This window comes from Culex pipiens, chromosome 3, assembly GCF_016801865.2.
Source record: "Culex pipiens pallens isolate TS chromosome 3, TS_CPP_V2, whole genome shotgun sequence".
NCBI classification, from domain to species: Eukaryota; Metazoa; Arthropoda; class Insecta; order Diptera; family Culicidae; genus Culex; species Culex pipiens.
In genome coordinates this window covers 13,429,930-13,449,870 of record NC_068939.1, presented here as the reverse complement: position 1 = coordinate 13,449,870, position 19,941 = coordinate 13,429,930, and the positions used below count along the sequence as shown (strand labels likewise).

At 37.2% G+C, this 19,941-nt stretch overlaps 2 protein-coding genes across 2 annotated transcripts; one reads left to right on the top strand and one right to left on the bottom strand.

Moving 5' to 3' along the window:
* Positions 1-6,160: 6,160 nt before the first annotated feature.
* On the bottom strand, positions 6,161-6,789 carry LOC120419484 (perlucin-like). Its single transcript, XM_039582169.2, has 2 exons — positions 6,610-6,789; positions 6,161-6,548 (listed from the first exon to the last, which is right to left on the bottom strand). The coding sequence occupies exons 1-2, from the start codon at positions 6,712-6,714 to the stop codon at positions 6,183-6,185; spliced, it is 471 nt and encodes a 156-aa protein (XP_039438103.1). The 5' UTR covers positions 6,715-6,789; the 3' UTR covers positions 6,161-6,182.
* Positions 6,790-8,579: 1,790 nt separating this feature from the next.
* LOC120419509 (perlucin-like) lies at positions 8,580-9,439 on the top strand. The gene is made up of 3 exons (XM_052711306.1): positions 8,580-8,624; positions 8,794-8,940; positions 8,996-9,439. Exons 1-3 carry the CDS (start codon positions 8,580-8,582, stop codon positions 9,353-9,355), a joined length of 552 nt encoding a protein of 183 aa, XP_052567266.1. The 3' UTR covers positions 9,356-9,439.
* Positions 9,440-19,941: the final 10,502 nt, after the last annotated feature.

Below are 19,941 nucleotides of genomic sequence, written 5' to 3'. Positions count from 1 at the left end.
ATTCTCAACCTTCTTCTAGGCCGGTACCCCCTGTCGTGTAAATCAAGTAGGCCCGGTACCCCCGTTGAGAATCGCTGCAATAACCCATTTCAGAATGGCAGAGATCCTAGCGGCCCAATTCCGAGGTCATTGGGCATTGTCTGGCCCCGCTTAAATATAGAACAAGAACCAGACGGATCATCGAACTATCTTTAAAGTTCCAATCCCATCAGGCAAAACAGGGATCAGCGCGTATATAATGATAAATAACGGCGAGACTGGCCAGCTTCTTTCAAAATCACTTTTTTCTTCTTTTTCTCCCGCGCGAAACAACGACGCAGGCCAAACACGATCGAAGCAGGCCTTGCCTCGCAAAGAGCAACGGCGAGACTGGCCAGCTTCTTCAAAAACACTTTTTTCTTCCTCTTTTCCCGCGCGAAACAACGACGCAGGCCAAACACGATCGAAGCAGGCCTTGCCTCGCAAAGAGCAACGGCGAGTGTAGTAGTGAAAAAGATTTTCGCCGAATAATCAAGATGATGATTTTTTAAGATTTTTTTACCGATCTCTCGTGCGCGAGAGAGGAATGCCATGTTCCCTTCGGATTTTTTCTCTTGATGAACGTTCAAAGATTTTCTTTGGATGATGATTCTTCCATCTGAATCTGATCTGAAAATAAACTGTAATATAACAATAAACATCGCAATTAACAGTTTTTCTTTGCATTTCATATCAGTAATACATCTGGCATCCAGAAGTGAAATCTGTAAAATAATTTCTTTATTACGGTATATTTCATTGCAACAATTAAATATAGAACAAAGCCCTTTTGGAATGTAAGTCTTGATTCCGTTTTTTTTTCGAAGAGATCAGAAAATTGTACCAATTTCACCATTGAAAATTGGACCATTAGTTGCTGAGATTTGGCATAAGAAAATGTGAGGCTGTTTGGGTAAGACATCGGTGAGACTTTGAAATCATAAATTTTCCTGTTTCTTTTATCCGCTCTATCTCAGCAACCAGAGATCAAATCGTTAATATTTCTTAGACAAATTTATATGAAGTTTTATGAGCTATTCGAAAAAATATTTTCAGAATGGGACTCTCGTGGACCCTATTTTTAAAAATCAAAAAACTTTTTTTCAAAGTTTAAATCAAACTTTTAGTAGCTATATTTTGAAAACAGCGCACCTTATTAAAATTTCTGTTAGTTACTTATCAATAACAAATTTTATGTTACATTTAAACCTGAAGTAAAAAAATCTACATAGTTAAAAAAAAACATTATCCGGCGGCAAAATTTGGTTACATGCTTTTTTATGCGCATTCGCATGGAGATGTTGATATTAGCGGGTTGCAGACTGGATTTCGTCATGTATACTTGATGATTATCAAGGTTGCTTAGGAAATTTGGTTACATACTTCAACAAAATTCTGAAAAAATGTAAACTTTTCGGCACTCAAATAGAAAGTGAAACTTACTTTCAGTCAGACATGCATCGGCACTAAGAGCTCTTCTTAACAGCACTCAGCTTGTTCTAGTTGGCATTTACGTTTAAAGTAATGTTATGCTTGTTGCCAGTTAGAAACGTCTTGTTTTTAGCATGAATAACGTGTAGAAAATATTGGTTCATTGGAAAACCGACTTCAGGTATATTTTCATGTGACTGTTCTCATAAACTCTCAAGAAGTTCTTCTTTCTTAACTGCTTTTTGAGTGCGCTTAACGGTTCTTACCCTATATCTCACTTGGTTTATTATATAGCCTCTCAGGGTCTTCGGGAGCCTTAAAGATTAGCGTAATTAGTGTACTTTAAACACTGGCACAACGAGCTGGGAATCATCTACGCAAAATGCCAAACAAGTTCTTCTAAAAGAGGAGTTAGAGCGGATGCAAGTCTGCTTTCAGTACTGTATTTTTTGACGATGAAGGCCGTTTCGTCATCGAGAATGATATGAAAAGTAAATAGTTTTACAACGGATTGAAATAAAAAAGCAAACTCAGATTTCTTCAATGTTGACATGACCTGACCGCCAAATTGCATAAAGATGAAATAACAACGAGAGGTAATAAATTTCCCCCAAGGACATGTAATTTAATTGTTTCCCCTGCTTCAATTAAACATCCTTGGTCGGCAAGACCATGTTCCAGCCCAAGTGAAAGCGACCTTTGAGGGGGGTCGTCAACGAGAAAGAAAGAAAAGAAAAAAAAGTGTACAAGATGAATGTCCTTTCATCACCTTTTGATGAAATGACATTACTTGCTGGATTCTCGGACCGTGGTCAGCAACTTGTAGGAGATTCGTGTTATCACTGGAGAAGTTGGATAATTATCATTTAATCAGCATAAATGTTTTTTGAGAAGTGGCTGAACCAAGTTGGTTGTAATTTATTCCATTTATTTGATAATTGAATAATTGTTTCAAGGTTTTAATCATGTTTATTTTTTAATTGAAAATTTTCTTTAGGTTAAACTTAAGTTTAAAATAAAGAAGATTCCAGAATTGTATACTTTCTCTTCGGATAAATTTCAGACAAAAAGATGCTACCCTTTCAGGAAGTAGGTAAGCTGATGTGTCAACAGAACACTCTTTTTTAAAAAAATCGATCGAAAAACCATTATTAGAATGTTAGGACAATTTCAACCTTAGACCGAGCCACGTAGCCTAGTGGTAACGCTCCCGCCTAGTAAGCGGTAGATCGGGGTTCAAATCCCGGCTCGGACCAACACAACTGGTGATCGTTTCTCTTCTGGATTCGATTGCTTAGTAAAGGGAAGGTAGTGTATCGTCACAAACTGGACCTTATCACGACACCTTAGGGAGGCGACCTATGGAATGTTAACATTAACCTTAACATGTTAACATTAAGTTGAGAATGAAATTGCCACTGAATCCGCTTTGTAAATGCCGGCCCCGATACTCTTCAAGGGTGTTCCCCTCAGGAACTGGGAAAGATTTACTTTTTTTTTTTACAATTTCAACCTACTTTGATGACATCAAGTGAATATTCTTAGCATAGAAATCCTTAACCTTAATCTTCCGAAGAAAATGGGACATTTGTGCCCTCATCGGGGGCCATCATATCATTATCATCATCGCCATCATCAAGCTGATTATGTACGGGACATAAAACCAACCATCTGGTGCGGTTTCCGCACCGTACTAACAACGTAATTATGACCCCCAATAAATAACGTGGCAGTCACAGACAACCAGATGAAAATTGTAGAAATTATTGTTATGACGATGTGAATCGAATTGATTTTAGACAAAATTTTATTTCTCAAAAGAAATTATTCAAATTTCCATTCCATTTCCGGTGACGCCTAATCACCGGATGGTCCATCAGCTATAATCATGTTAAGACGTTATCACAAAGTCGAAAAAAGCAACATTCTTTATCACACGCATCATCACACCATAATAATGAAGGGGGGTGGGAGTGGACTACGTACTTCTTTCATCACCCATCGCGCGCGCTCGTCAACTTGTGTTAAGTGGCAGTTTGATTGATGACTTTTTCTTTGAGGGATTTTTTTTGTGGATCCTTTTTCCGTGAAAGGTGTTTGGCATGTTGGGGTAATTTCCTCTCTATAATTATAATGTCCTGATTCGGGGCGTCCTGTTTTGTTTTTGATTAGTTTTTTTATCACTTTCTTACAATTCAACATTCTAAAAAAGTCCAATAATCCCTAAAATACCTTACTCAGAAAATCGTCCACCTACTTAGGACAAGGTCTGTGTAACCTACTTTTACACACAGCCTTGCGCGTGTATCTTTCTGAAAGGAAAACATCAGCGCACCGTCCATCTATTTTACTATTCATAGACGTGAAGGTGGAAAGTATTACCATGAGTGGGCTTTATTCACTATTCATCTTATTTCTGCACGTGGACAGGATTATCCATTAACTGATGGTAGGCTATTCCCAGCAGGTTTCAGGAAGTAAAACTCTATAGCAGGATGTTTTAGCAGCTAGGGGAAATATACCCTTTCTAATCAAACACCTATCTTCGTCATTTGAAGAGTTTGATGCTCGATTAAAGCTCCAAAAATACTATTTAGGATATACACTTACCAGCAACAGCACCGCCTCGAGTAAGCACGCAAATTGATGCCATTTACTGGCCAAAAAGATCAAATTTAATACACTTTTGATCATAATTTCTATTTTGCGAGACCATTTCTCATCATTTTGGTGGCACACACATCCACACGCAAGATCAGAGGTTAACTGCTAAACAAAAGTCGCCATCAATATCTTTTCACTTGCGCTAACGATTTCAAAGCGCTTAAGATATAAAATTGCTTCCAACTAACGGCTACATGTTCTTTTGACCGTTACTTAGTCACTCACTTGAAAAATAATCCCGAAAAATGTAAATAATTAGCAAGCACCATCAAAAAAACAAACGCGCTAAGTCTTCTGACGTTTGAATTTTGAATACCCATTCCAATCGAAGGCTGAAGAAACCCGAGCGAGAAGCGAAAGCAAATAAAGAACAAAGGGTGGCCACCAACACCACCAACATGCTGGTGCACCGCCTGTTGGAGTGAGCAAGTGCTGCCAGGAAACTTTCGCTATAAACGCTACTTTTCGTGAGTGTTCGCTTAAAATTTCATCAATTTTGGCAGCACCAAGCAGACCCAAAAGAGCGCTGGAAGAAAAAAAAAGAACTAAGCTGAAAATAGGAAAATGGGCGTGGCCCAATGCACTCGACTGATTAGAATGCATTTTTGAAATATTTTTTTGAAATGCTTGTAAAAGGAATAGCATTACTTTTATTAAAAGTGAAAATAAACAGAAATGTTCACAAAAAGTTGCTCTACTCGTTGGTGTACTTGGTTTTAGTAAATTTCAAGGAACACTCCAGATTATCCAGCATCATTCAAACACGGCCGCTTATTAGGCTTAAAATGGGTATATTTCACGTGAAAAATAAAGGACTTGTTACTTGTTCTGAAATATGCTATATCTGAATTTTCAGATGATGAATCATCAGAAATAACGGCCGAATTGGATACTTTTAATTTGAATTTTCATATTTTTTATAATGTTGCAACTCTGCTAAAATGAAAATTGAAAATAATTGGAAAATAAAATTTATACAAAGTGGAAAAAATATAATTAAACATCCGACCACGTACTTCTTGGACGACCCCCCAAATTCTGAACAATCGCGGAAACAAGAAAATGATTTCTGCCGTATTGCATGACCCAAGTGAAACAGCTTTGCTGAATGGCGGAAAGGTGCCAACAGCAAATTGAATCGATGAATTAATGTGATCGTTGGAAAAACGTCGTAATGAATACTAATTTCGCAACATTCCACCGCTTTGATGTTTGATGTGGAGCCGGTGGAGCGTGGCTAATAAGACCAAAACGCCGACGACGCTTTTACCTGTAGCCTCATAATACGTTTTTTCCTCTCCTTTTTCTCGAAAGCTTTTTTTCTTTCTTTGCCTTTCGGGGAAGAAGAAATATTTCCCCATTTTCCTAGGATCCATTTAGCTGTGGGAGGTGGTGGCAATGAGTTATGGGTCTAGGTGAGTGGTGGGAGGTGGTAAATTAAAATTTTAACGAATTTCAAAAGGCCATGTGGAGCTCCTTCTCACTCGGTGTGGTGGAGCTTTTCTCATTTCGGGTGACTGCTTTGGCGTGGAAAACTCGTCGCGTTGAGGGGTTTTTCCACGATGATGGAAAAGTATTGTTGTGGCTGAATTCACGTGGCACGGCACGCGTCTTTATTCTTGACTGAAAGAGAATTTCTGAAATGACCTACACGTGTCGCCATATTTCCCCCTGCTGGTCCAAGCAACCCGAAAAATCAACCAAAAAACCTGCCTAGTTCATGTAAAGCTTCCCCACAAACAGCTTTCGAACAGTTTTTTGCACTTACGCAACAGAAAGCTTTCATTCAGCACCAAATTTGCCACCCGCAGCTTGCCATGACCAGCAACGTGGGAGGCCACCTCGATCGAAAACACGTGTCATCAGCATGGGAGACAAAGTCAAATTTAGCCGATTGGCGCCAGCTGCTGGTATTGATTTTGGAAAAGTGAATACATTTTCGTCTTTAGCTGCATGTGCGTTAGACGAAAAGTTTCGTTACGTGAATGTTGAAGAAATTGACGAAACTTTTTTACTTGATTTTTCATTCGTTTATTCTATGAAGATATCTACACCCCACTATCGTGTGTTCAACTTCCTTCCTCACAGACAAAATAATGTGGCCTGTTGCAGTTGTCATCATTCCACTTCCAGTTCAATTGAAATCCCCCGACATTGTTCGTGCCAACTTCCACGCAATTCTCGTCGCCTCCCCAGTTGTCCGGCTGAAGATGTACCCAGTTTGCGTACTGGATCCGTCTGCCGGTGGCATGCCAGTGGAAGTTTCCCTCGTCGCCCAAATCGTTGGCCCCGATCCAGACCCGCGTGCTGACATTTACGAAGACCTCCGAAGATTTGATCGCCCGGTATAGGTTCTCTTCGGTGGCTGGACTCTCGATGATGGCCAGTCTCCGTCCAAGGTAGCGGCAGTACTCGACGGCTTTGAACCAGTTGGCCTTTAAATTTGAAGGTTGAATTTAGTTGATTTTTTTTTAAACAATTTTTAAGAACACTTACCGTAAAGTTGGGTATTAAATACTTCGACTGGAAATCGTTTTCAGTGGGATTTTGCTGACTGAACGAAACAGCCAGAATCACGATCAAACCAATAAGTTTGTACATCTTGATCAGACTCTTGTTTGAATGAAAATGAGCAACATTTGCATCGAGAATTAATATATAAGCCAACGAAACAGCTCTAATCAATACAACTTTGGTTTAACAAGAAATCTATTTCGTGAGAAAAGCATATTTCAAAGACCACATCTTTCTTCATCTGATTATCTGACAAGAATACAATCAGGATTTTTTTGCATCGAACGAGAATGATTTCTTAAGAAACTTGCATCGTAATTTCTCAGGAAGCATGCATTATTGCGATGCAAAAAGAAACATTAACTTGGAATACTACGCCTGATAACTTCCATCGCAACGTGCATCAATATTGGTCGAAAATATATAAATTCACCCGTTTCAGAGATTCTAATCAATCTCGTCGCAACAGCCTTCCAACCAACATGAAGAAAGTAATCGCTCTGATAGTACTGATCTTTGCTGTTTCGTCCAGCATGCAGTATAGCTTTGAGGAATCGGAAGAACTGAGTGAAGAAAGTGTCAATCAAGCCCTAAGAGAACAACAACAACATTTATTCGTTTCGTTTTCGTTTTACGGAGCAAGGTGGGGGACGCGGCCTCAAGTCAATCCAAGTCCGGTTTCTTGTGGAAAAAAGGGTAGTGGCCGAACTAGTATTGCATACAAAATGAACACCACCGGAAGATATAGTGGATCGGGAGGGGGAAGGTGAAAGAAAATTAGTGTAGGTGTGAGTAGTAAGAACTTGGATTGATTGATCGGTTACGTTTATCTAAATTTAAAACCTAATAAAGGAACTCTAAAGTAGTTATTCAAACAAAAAACAAAACAAAAAAGGCCTGGAAGAAAATACAAAGAAACCCTATTATGCATTCCAACTCTAAATGGAATCAAAAAATCGCACTGGAAAACGAAAGATGAAATAACTTGTATATGGAATACAAATCTTGATGTTGAAACCTCCAAACGGGGTCCCCGTCCTGTCACGTCCGTCAGTAGTATTGTCGTACATTACACCTAGAAGCATTTCTGCCAAAACCTTAACTGAACTATCTGAAATAACGCTAACCATAAATCCCCATAATTTTTAGTAACAAAGCTAAACATTCCTTCATCTTGCCTAGTTTAAACCTGTCTTGCCGCTTCCAAAACTTATAAACATAGATGAAAAGTTCATATTTTATAAGTTAAACAGGCGTCGTGAATGAGAAAATAGACAACCATTTCGTGCCTTCCATTTCATTAGGGCACACAACTCATGTAAACAAGAGTGTAACTCTCTCACACCTTATGAAAACTATCATTTAAGTGAAAGGGACACACTCCTGCTCACAAAACCCATGCGCTCTTTTGAAATGTTAGGCTCCATTTGATCGTCAAAACTCCAGTAGATCCTCGATTCGCAACAATGGTCGATACAACCAAAATCCGAGAACCGTTAGTTCAACAGATTAACGAATTTTGTCAGATATCATTTCATTATTGATTGATCGAGATGCTATGGCAACTTTGACAAATCAGAACAGTACTCAACATGAATGAAAATTAGCTATTCTGGCTGGATTACTTGCCCCGCTAACTGTCTAATGTAATTCTGATTATTGTTATCTTTAAACTAATTCCTAAAATTACTAAATGTAAAATCTTCAAAGACCCTATTTTAATTTTAATTTGGAATTCGAATGCAAAACTATTTTTATAGTCCTAACCTAACTCCCACATTCGATAGGGGAAAAGTCACATATGTAGCGGTTTGTTGTACATTTGTGATATTTCCACTATCGGAGAACCTCTTGGTCTCGACGCCAGCTTAACTCACCAGCAGTCGCGTTAGTATTCATTGTACACACGTTTTAAGGACACTTTAAGAGTGTCCATAATACGCGACTTCCAGATGGTTAAGCCAAAAGACATCGATAAGCCTTGGTGCTACGGCAAAGCGGGTTCTCTTCAGCATGGAACGATATCCATTGTGTTAATAAAATGGAAGTTTTAACAGTATTTGGAACAATACAATTAAACCCTCAATTTCATTACCATGACGGATCTATACATGCTCCTTGACAAAATGAGTACTATAACGATTTATATAATACTCCCCTGGCAAGGCCCAAGGAGAACAACAACAACATTTATTTTCAATAATAAGAAATGATTACAACAAAGCGTTGCAGATTCAAGTGGAGGTGCAAACGACGGAAGAACCAGAAGTTGTGCCTTTGCCTAACATCAGTTACGTTATACCATACTTTACGGTAAGCATTATCTTATTAAAAGTTTAGAAATATCTAAAAACATTTTTATTTTCAGGCTAATTGGCACAAATCCGTCGAGTACTGCAACTACCTCGGACTTCGGCTGGCCGTGATCGACTCCAGGGAAAAAGAAGCCGGTCTTTACGCGGCCGTCAAAGCCTCGGATGTCTACTCGAGCGGCAGTACCCTGGTGTGGGTGGGGGCGAGCGATCTGGCCGACGAGGGAAACTTCCACTGGCATGGGACCGGCCGGCGGGTTGCCTACTCGAACTGGGCTCGTCGCCAGCCGGACAACGCTGGTGCAGAGCATTGCGTCGAAGTCGGACTGCACGAGTATCCATCGTTGAGCATGCAGTGGCAGTGGAACGATCGGGACTGTAAGGCAAATCGTTACTTTGTGTGTGAAGGATATTAGATGGAATGAGTGAACTGATAAAGTGAATTTAAGTAGCCGAAATAATCATTTCACAAAATATTACAAATATATTTTTAGAGGAAATGTTCACCAAACTTCACTACATTTTCTTAACCATTTTTGAGATGACAAGAGTTGACATAGTTTATTAAAAAATCACATATATCAACGCCAATTTTTCAAACTGCAACAAGGAGATTTTGACACTTTTTCAATTATTACATGTCTAAAACATACACTGAAAAAAATAATGGTAAAAAATTATTTAGTAATCAGAAAAACCCGATTACTAAATTAGGAAAAGCACCAAAATTCCTAGAATATAGGAATTTTATACCTTTTTTTATTTCAGTACATAATATGAGTCATTCTCCGCCAACTCACACAGCACTTGCCCCGACCCCTTTTCGATTTGTGTGGAACTTTGTCCAAAGGGATAAATTTTGTCTCTGATCACGAATCCGAGGTCCATTTCCTGATATCTCGTGACGAAGGGTTGGTACGACCCCTTTCATTTTTGAACATGCGAAAAAATACGTGTATTTCGATAGCAATTTGGTTTCAAAATTCCGAAAAAAAAACACTTAAAAAGTTTTAAAAACTCTGCCATATTCTGTTACTCAACTGTATAATTTTTTGTGACATGTTATTTTAAGGGAATTTATTGTACTTTTTAAATCTACATGTAACCAGAAGGGCATTTTTTTCATTTGGAATAACATTTTTCATTTTACTTAGCAGAGTTATTTTTTACAGTGTAACAATGTTCTACAAAGTTTTAGAGCAGACAATTACAAAAATGTTGATATATAAACATAATGAGGCATCCAATTTTACACCGACCGAGCCACGTAGCCCAGTGGTAACGCTTCCGCCTCGTAAGCGGTAGATCGGGGTTCAAATCCCGGCTCGGACCAACACAACTGGTGATCTTTTCCGTTGTGGATTCGATTGCTTAGTAAAGGGAAGGTATTGTATCGTCACAAACTGGACCTTATCAAGACACCTTAGGAACAGGACACCTATGGAATGTTAACATTAACCTTAACATAGGACCGATTCTTAGCACTTGTTTACCAAGCAGTCATTTTTTCAAGTTAAACTTTGGATGGTTCTGATAATTTTCCATGTTTTCCAACTATTTGAACCACACAAAAAACATATTTCCACACCAAAGTTCCTATTCTAAACATATCTGTGAGCAAAAGTTGTAAAATGTATAAATGCTGGAAATTTTTAATTTTCCCAACTTTTTTAAATAATTGCTCAAATTAATGGATGGAATGCAGATATTTAATCATTCTAAACGGAATTTTATAGTAAAATGACTCTTTTATAAGCCCTTTAATTGACAAAAGCAGATTCTGTAGGTATAAAATTATACAGGACATTTAAAAAGGGGGTATATGGAGCCGTTGTCCCGTCACGAAAAAAGGACAATTGTTTAATTTGCAATAGTTCATGAAATCGGATTTGCATCATATTTTGGATTCTCTTCGTACTCGAAAAACCCTTCAAAATGCTTATTAGAAATCGAAAATTGGTCAAAAGGAACCAGAGTTACGACTGACGCAAGTTTGCGTTGTCCCGTCACGCCAATTTTTTGGCCAAGGCACGAATTCCGAAAAAAAGGTGCTCATTTGTCGTGTCTAGAAGCAAATCGTGTAACAGGCCAGTTTTTGATCGATCTAGACTAAATCGACCCTCCTGAATCCAAATTTGCCTGTTGGTTTTCCTGAGTCTCAAAGGGAAGCGAGATATTCAAGATGGCGTCTAATATGGCGGCTGAATGGAAAAACCACCATAAAAGGATTTTTAAGTTCAATCAATTAGTCAAATTTAACTAATTTGGGGTCGCTGAACTCGAATATGAGCCATATAATACCTCAAAGTACTCAGGGAATGTGCAATCCAAGATGGCGGCCAAGATGGCAACCTAGAATATTGAAAATTTTTATACAGAAATGTAACAGGTCAACAGGTCAAATTTAATTAATTTGCTGATGCTGAACTCGAATATAATCCTTAGAATATTCTAATGTCCTTAGAACAGTCTGTGCAGCATATTGGCCAATTGGATTGCACATTCCCTGAGTACTTTGGAGTATTATATGGCTCATATTCAAGTTCAGCGATCCCAAATTAGTTAAATTTGATCCGTTGATTGCCTATTACATATCTGACAAAAAATAATATTTTTTTTAGCTTCACCATACTGGCCGCCATCTTGTATTGCACGTTCCCTGAGTACTTTGGAGTATTCTATGGCACATATTCAAGTTCAGTGACCCCAAATTAGTTGAATTTGAACCGTTGATTGCCTGTTACACATCTGAAAATAAAAATCAAATTTTCTAGCTTCGCCATATTGGCCGCCATCTTGGATTGCACATTCCCTCATATTCGAGTTCAGCAACCTTTTATGAATTTGACCTGTTCATTGCCGGTTACATTTCTTTATAAAATATCGAATATTATAGCACCGCCATATTGGCCGCCATCTTGAATTGCACATTCCCTGAATACTTTGGAGTATTCTAGGAGTCATATTCGAGCTCAGCGACCCTAAATTAGTTAAAGTTGACTAGTCAGTAGAGATTTTCACAATTGCTTCATTTCGTGACGGGACAACGCGAGCAAAACCCTCTTTGGCAAAATATCTGCGTTGTCCCGTCACGAAAAGAAGTACCTGTCAAATCAACAAAATTTGACGAAATTGGGTGATCCAAGAAGCAAAATCTTCGGTTTTCATTTTAGAAACAACTGTAGAAAAAGGTTTTTTCAAAAACCTACTAGGAGAGCAGAGTTCTTCACTTTTGTGTATAAAAATCAAAATGATCCAATTGTACGATGTTGTCCCGTCACGCTACATTTGTATCTCACTTGACTCAAACTTTGTGTTTTTAATTGTTGGCTGGAGAATCTTATTGGAAATTTAATGTACTTTCCAAATTTGTATAAATATTGGTATCTTTTCCCACAGATTTTAAAGTTATCAGCAAAAAACTGAAAACATATGCGTACAAACGTTGTCCCGTCACGAAAGAATCGGGCATAGTAACATTAAGTTGAATAATTAACTGTCACTGAATCCGCTTTGTAAATGCCGGCCCCGATACTCTTCACGGGCCCCCAGGAACAGGGAAAGATTTAATATTTACTTACAATTTTACATAAAAAGTCCCTTTGACACAAAATTTCCATCTCATCACCTTTTCAGGCTGCAAATTATAAAAAAAACATGTCTTTTAGATTTTAAAAATAAAAGGGGTTGTTCTTTCCTCCGTTACGAAATATCAAAAAATGGACCTCAGATTCGTGATCAGGGACAAAAGTTACCCCATAGGACAAAGTTTCACGCAAATCGAAGAAGGGTTGGGGCAACTTTTCCCGATTTCATGTGAGTTGGTAGAGAATTACCTACACACAAAAAAATATTTCCGAATGTTACATCATTTATGATGTAACACTTTTGCACGTCATTAAACATTAAAATTTAAATGCAATTTGATGTAAATTTGCAACAAATTATACGTAAAAACATGATTTTACGTGTGATTCAACCGTTTACGTCTAATCTCAAGTTTACATCAACTGAGTTTACATGTGATTCATTTTTTCCGTGTCGAGTAAATTTAATCTTTTTTTCTGTGTATATAAAAAAATGGTTTTGCGAAAAATATATTTTTTTGTGTTAAAATGTTAAAAAACATATTTTTAAAGTAAAATGTCTTCTTTGGTCATAAGGAAGATAAGGACAAAGAAAAAAAAAACAAAAATAAAAAAAATGATATTTCTGGGAAAGTAGATCTATTTTCCTTTGACACTTTTTTAAGGCGAAAAATGCAAAAACGGAAATTACCACAAAACTACTCAGTCACGTTGTTCACATGAGTCAATTTGACGTCCAAATAACAGGAAATGGCCGATTGCACGCTAATCATAATCGAATTAACCCTCTGCAATAAAAGCAAAAGCAAGCTAGCCAAATTCACCAGTTCACTCGTCAGCAAGATGTCCATGTACTTAGCAGTGCTTTCCACAGTTTGGACAATGTTTTCACCGACTGTGGTTATAGCAAGTTTTTGTCAAATGAGTGACTGCGCAATTTCAACCAACTCGAACTGTACCTGGGGTGGTCTGGACAAAGATCAGTTTTATGCTCCACTGCAGTTAATCGGACCGAAAATCGACGATCCGGAGCACCTGTTTAACTTGATTCACAACCCACTTGAGGAGAACTGTACTTATGCGAAATTGTCTAGTTTTGCTGTTTCCAAAGAAATGATGTTCATGCTAAGCGTGCAATGCAGATCCAGAATAAGTGAAACTTTTAACATCAACTTCCTGGTGGACTTTCGTCATTCCAACAGTAGTGGTGGATCTATTTCCTGTTTTAAACGAGACGACGTTGCGATGAATCAGCGTACAAAGTGTGGCTACTTTGCCAATGAGCAGTTAAAATTGTCCTTTTTAGGCGACCGACTACTGGTGGAAGACCTGTCTGATGCAGTGCCAAAAGGTTCGTCGCTGTTGCTCAAAAAGACTGTATTCAGAAAGAATGACGAATGCGTGTGTGAAAAGCTGGATACATTTTGGGGTAAAGCATGGAAGTGTGCAGGCGAAGCGGAGATGGAAGTTTTGAACGCAAAACATAAAAAAAATGATTGAAAGAAAGCTATTCCAAAAATAAATCCTTCCTAATCATCCTTGTGTACCAAGAATGCAAAATAAACGCATTAATAACCACTCCATTATAGTTAGAGGTGACCCAGATAATTCTCTTCACACACCACACTTCACTGACTGGTTCGGAAAGGAGTGAAACTCGATGTGACGAAGAAGACCACCAGAAACAATACAGAGATTCTAGAGCAAAAGAAAAAGCTTGATAAATGTAGAACACTTTGGAAATTGTTGCTAGGGATGCCAACGAATATTTTTTCATAATGATAAATTATGAAAAATTAAAACAAAAACAAAACCATTTTATCAACAACAAAAAGTCACCTAAGGTTCGTACCGAATGTCCAAGTAGCGATGATGGTTCATTAATTGAATTTATCGTTTATAAAGAACGCCATCATCCGTGAGTCATCTGGGAGCGAGGCCAAGAACAGCAAAGAGGACTCCACCCCACCTGGGATAAAACGATTGTATGTTTGCTTTTAAGACATAATTTGCTTGCAGTAGCGCAGCGGAGTCCCTGCCGTTTGCCGGTGCTACACGTGGAAATTTTAATCAAATTTGAAGAGCCTATTAGGAACCTTGAGTCGTGGTAGACGGCGTCGAAGGTAATGAATGTTGTGGAGCTTATCGATGGGCATGTTGAAGCGACATTAAGGGTAATTAAATTTTACAGTTGAATTCGATTAGTGGAAAATTTGTTTTAATGGCTCATGTCGTTAGAATATAATAAGCCATAATGGAACAAAATAAGTTCGTTTGCTTGGTACTCTAGCAATTAGGGGAAAAAATATATTGTTTTTTATTATTTTTTTTTAATTGTGTCCGAAGTTTTCCAACATTTTTTTCTAAACTTTACAAATAGACTAAGAGCAACTCTCTCACACCCACCCCATAGAGCACGGGTTGGCAGTAGTAAATAAAAAAAAAATCAAGAGCTTGGAAACACTGGCAAATATTTTTTGTCTTAGCTCGAAAGTTTATCTTTTTGATCCTCCAAAAATATTTAAAAAATGCAAAAATTAAAACTAATGTTTTTGCTCGAATCATTTTATTTTGTGCTGTATGAATTGTATGTATTTTTGCCTTCCTCACCTTACTGAGGAAAGGCTATAAAATCACTCGAAAAATGAACTTCTTAATTTGACCTCGTAGACCCACCTTCACGTATACCTATCGACTCAGAATCAAATTCTGAGCAAATGTCTGTGTGTGTGTGTGTGTATGTGTGTGTGTGTAGGGATGTGGCACCAAAAAATATGCACTCGATTATCTCAGCACTGGCTTAACCGATTTGGACCGTTTTGGTTTCATTCGATTCGTCTTGGGGTCCCATAAGTCCCTATTGAAAATTATGGAGTTTAGTAAAGTACTTCAAAAGTTATGCTAAAAAAACGATTTTGGCGTATGTCCGGAAGATTGTAAAAAGGGTTGTTTTTGTAAGAAACCCTGTCATGTTATACATTTTCAGAAAGGTATTAAAAAGACCTTTCCAATGAGCCCAAAACATTGAAGATCTGATAACCCTATCAAAAGTTATTAGCACTTAAGTGTTATTTATACACTTTTTGGAGGCCGGATCTCAGATATTTCAATGAAAATGATGTCCGGGTCCATCATGCGACCCATCGTTAGTTAGATAATCAAAAGACCTTTCAAATGAGCTTAAAACATCAAGGATCTGACAATCCTATCAAAAGTTATTGACACTTAAGTGTTATTTATACACTTTTTGGAGGCCGGATCTCAGATATTTCAGTAAAAATGATGTCCGGGTCCATCATGCGACCCATTGTTAGTTAGATAATCGAAAGACCTTTCAAATGAGCCTAAAACATCAAGGATCTGACAATCCTATCAAAAGTTATTGGCACTTAAGTGTTATTTATACACTTTTTAGAGGTTTGATTTCAGATATTGTGATAAAAATATTGTCTGAATCTTCCATGCGAACTATCGTTGGATAGGTTTTTTTTATCGGACCTTGCCGATGAGCCAGAAATATTGATGGTCTGCGAACCATATCAAAAGAATTGAGTAATAAAGTTGATTTGTTAAACATGTTAAGGGGGAATGTTGCTATGTTGCTGACTTTATGAATATGAGGAAGGCACCAACCACCTAAAGGTGGATTAAGTAACGTTTTTTAAGAGTGTAGATACTGTTTAGGGTGGCTCGATATGCAGATCAGCCATTTTCTGATCACAGTCAAGCCACAAAACTTTTTCATTGTTCTGCCAATTGATCCCTAATAAAATAACGTTAAAATTGAGCAATTTTGCTAAAATTTTCACTCAGAATGTATGGAGCTATCTTGCTCCTTGAAAAAAATGGAAATTTAGTGTTAAAAAGACTTTAAAGTAAAGTTGGACGTCCAATTTGATGGCGTATTCAACATTTTTCATCGAAAGAACACAAAAATTGTGTTAATACCAGTGCCATTTTTTGTTTGAACTGGTTTTTTTTTGACATGTCATTCTTAGTAAATTCAATGTACATGAGCATTTCTTTGAGATTTCGGTCATTCGATTTTGTTTGTATTTTTTAATCCGGCTGCAAAAGGGCCAAACATTCAATATTACGCCCTTTTGAAATGTTATTCTTGATAAAAAAAAGGAAAGAATCTTTTTCGAAAAGATCAGAAAGTTTCACGAATGTTTCATATTTTAACATTGAAAATCGGACCATTAGTTGCTGAGATATCGACATAAGAAAATGGTGGGTAGTTTGGGTGAGACATAGATAACATCAATTTTACTGTTTTTAAACCTTTGAATGGCAATATCTCAGCAATTAAGGGTCGTATCAACAAAGTTCAAAAAAGCAAAATATAGATAATTTTCTCAGCTCTTCAAAAATATTTTTTTCAAGAGTGAGCGAGCATCGGCACTAATTTTAAAAAAATAAATAAATGCAACTATTTTCCAAAAAGTTACCTAAAAATAGCTATGACTTGAAAACGGTGCACTTTATCAAAGTATCAATAAAGTACTTTTTAATTGCAAATTCGTTTTTACATTGAAAAATGAAATTGAAAAATTTTTGCGACCAATATTTAGATTTTTTGAAAAAATCAGTATTGATTGAAAAATTCATAACTCGGTCAAAGATTTTTTGCCCATTCTGGAAATTTCTGAAAAGTTGGCATTTGATGTCCTCTAAAACATATCAGCAAATAAAGAAAATTAAAATTGTGTTTTTTGCAAATCAACTTTTAGTGACAAAAAGTAAAATAAAAAATCACCAATATTTTTTACCGTGTATTATTTTTTTTCAGTGTAGTCCTTATCCATACCTACAACTTTGCCGAAGACATCGAATCGATCAAAAAATTCCATTAAAAGATACAGATTTTTGAATTTTCATATATCATTTTTGTATGGACACTGGACAGCTGCCAAATTTGTATGGAAAAGTATATGGACAAACTAATGATGCAAAATGGCTTCTTTGGGCATACCGAAGGCACCAAAAAAGTTTCAGCCGGGTTAAAAATACAAAAATTAAAATTAATAAAAAAAAAGACCGATTCCGTGAGAATTGCTCACATTTCGAATTTTCAAAAACCTAGGAGGGTCATTTTCTCATTCGGAACAAGAACAAATATTTTCAAATTTCGTGTTTTTTTTTTGTAACTTTACAGGGTTATATTCAGAGTGTAACAATGTTCTGTAAAGTCTCAATTCAATGTTCGAAAAAGAAACTAGAAAAAGTCATGCCCGTGCTTCAACAATTGCAGTGCCGCAAGTTATTTTGACAAATATGAACGATGTGGTGTCAGTTTCAGTATTTTAAGATGCCTTTTCTCTCAATTTCCAAATAAATGATATTTTTTAAATATTTCCATACCGTGATCATCCATAAACTAAGTGGACACTTTTTATTGAATTCTCAGACCGAAAACCAACCTCCCCTAAAGTGTCCACGTGGTTTATGGATGGCCCACCCAAACAAAACAGGTTGGAAGGTTGAATATTACCTCTTTTTTTCTGTAATTTTACATCAATTTAAAACGAAAGTTTTCATGGTTCCAATGTTTATCACACCACCGTAGTTTATCTCAATCATCATTAGCCCATCCAACCCTATTTCCCGGATTTTAACCTGGCCAGAAATCTCACGCACCAGGGAAAACGGTCGGCACCCATCCGTTCAGGAGATAAATTGGGGAACGGTTTTGCCACGGGAGATCAAAGAAAACTTTACAACTTTCCCGGACGTATATCCGTTCCGCCCTGTTTGGCACCAGTTACCTCGAAAAACTTATCCTTGCACGGTTGTGATATTGAATAATGTACACAGCAAAAAAATGTGTAAATTTGGAAGGTGTAATTTTAGAAGGTTGAATATTACCTCTTTTATGATGTAATTTTACCTCAATTTAGACTGAAAAAGTGACATTACACAAGAACAGTGGTAAAATTACACATTTTCAGAGGTATAATTGTTCTGACATAAAAGATATACCCCTTCCCAGATGTTATATTATCATGATTTTTTTTCTATGTAGGGGAGAGCGGGGTTAATTTAATAAGTCAAAGGTTTTTTTTATTTAGGAAAATTTTAGAGTAAAAATAAACATAATTGTTCAAAACAAAAAAGTTAAATTCCACAATTTCCCCTACAAACTTAGTTCGATACAGCGAAATATCGTACCATCTAAAAACTATTAAGGGGAACACCGGTCTGCTGGGGCATTGTGCCACCTCAAACCCAACCTTCCAGTTGAACGAGCTTTGGAAAGCTCTCCGGGAAGCTCCCTTTAGTTTATTCTGGTGCTGTGCAGTATTCATAAACTGCACCTGATTTTTTTTCCCACCACCTTCTTGTCTGTTTTTCATCTGACACCCGTGGCCTGCTTGGATTTTCATCCTCAATAGAACCCCGCTTACTGAGCACAGCTGTGTGTGCGCGCGGCTCGTCCTTCGGTGGTATAGGTGTGTGTGTTTACCATCAGTAATTGACCTACATTTTTCAATGCTTTACAGAAAAAAAAAGTAGAAGAAAAAAAAACGCCCATCAAAAACGGAAGTGCAACCCTGGCGGGGTTGTGTTTGTTAATGGAAAAGTTAATGTTTAAACTGGGAGGTAAAAGGATATTTTTGTTCCCTTCAATATGCCTTTGTCAGAGATTATTACTTTAGATTCATGGTTGTTTTGAGCTGATTTCTGTATAAAAAGAGGAAGAGTTTAAATTTAAAACAGAATCGATTCTGTCAGATTTACAAGACTCCATATTGTTCAATCAATACAGGAATATCAGAAATTTTACCAAACTAATTTTCCGTTTAATATGGATTCAAACCAATATTTTTGAATTCATACACTGATTCATTTTAATGGAAAATTATTTACAGAAAAATTGCGTAATTTCTCACGTAACTTTTATCTAGTAAGCAAGTTTTGCTTATATTACAAATGACAGGCTGCTATAAACATCAGCTCAATCAAAACTGATAAGAACCCAGAGCTGATCGACATCACTGTTATATAAATTCGCTCGTTTTGATGATTTCAATCATTCCAAACGCAACAATCAGACAGGCAAGATGCAGAAAGTAATCGCACTGTTGGTGATCGTGGCTGTTTAGTCCAGTTTGCAGAACCCAGTGGAAACTTAGGTACAAACCGAGATGCGACCCGAAGTACAACAATCCGAGGTGGAATCCGCGGCGGAAGCTGTACCCCAATCAAACTTGTTGCGTATTACAATAACGAAAATTTAGGTACCCTAACATGTATAGGTCTGGCTGAAATTTTCAAATTATCGCAGTTTTAGTCAAAAAAGTCGATTTTTCCCGTTTTCGTCATTTTCCCATTTTTGCGCGTGGCGCGTCGAAAAACGCAGTTTTTATTTTCAAAAAATCGAATCTCAGAGTATGGAAAACAAAACTTTACCA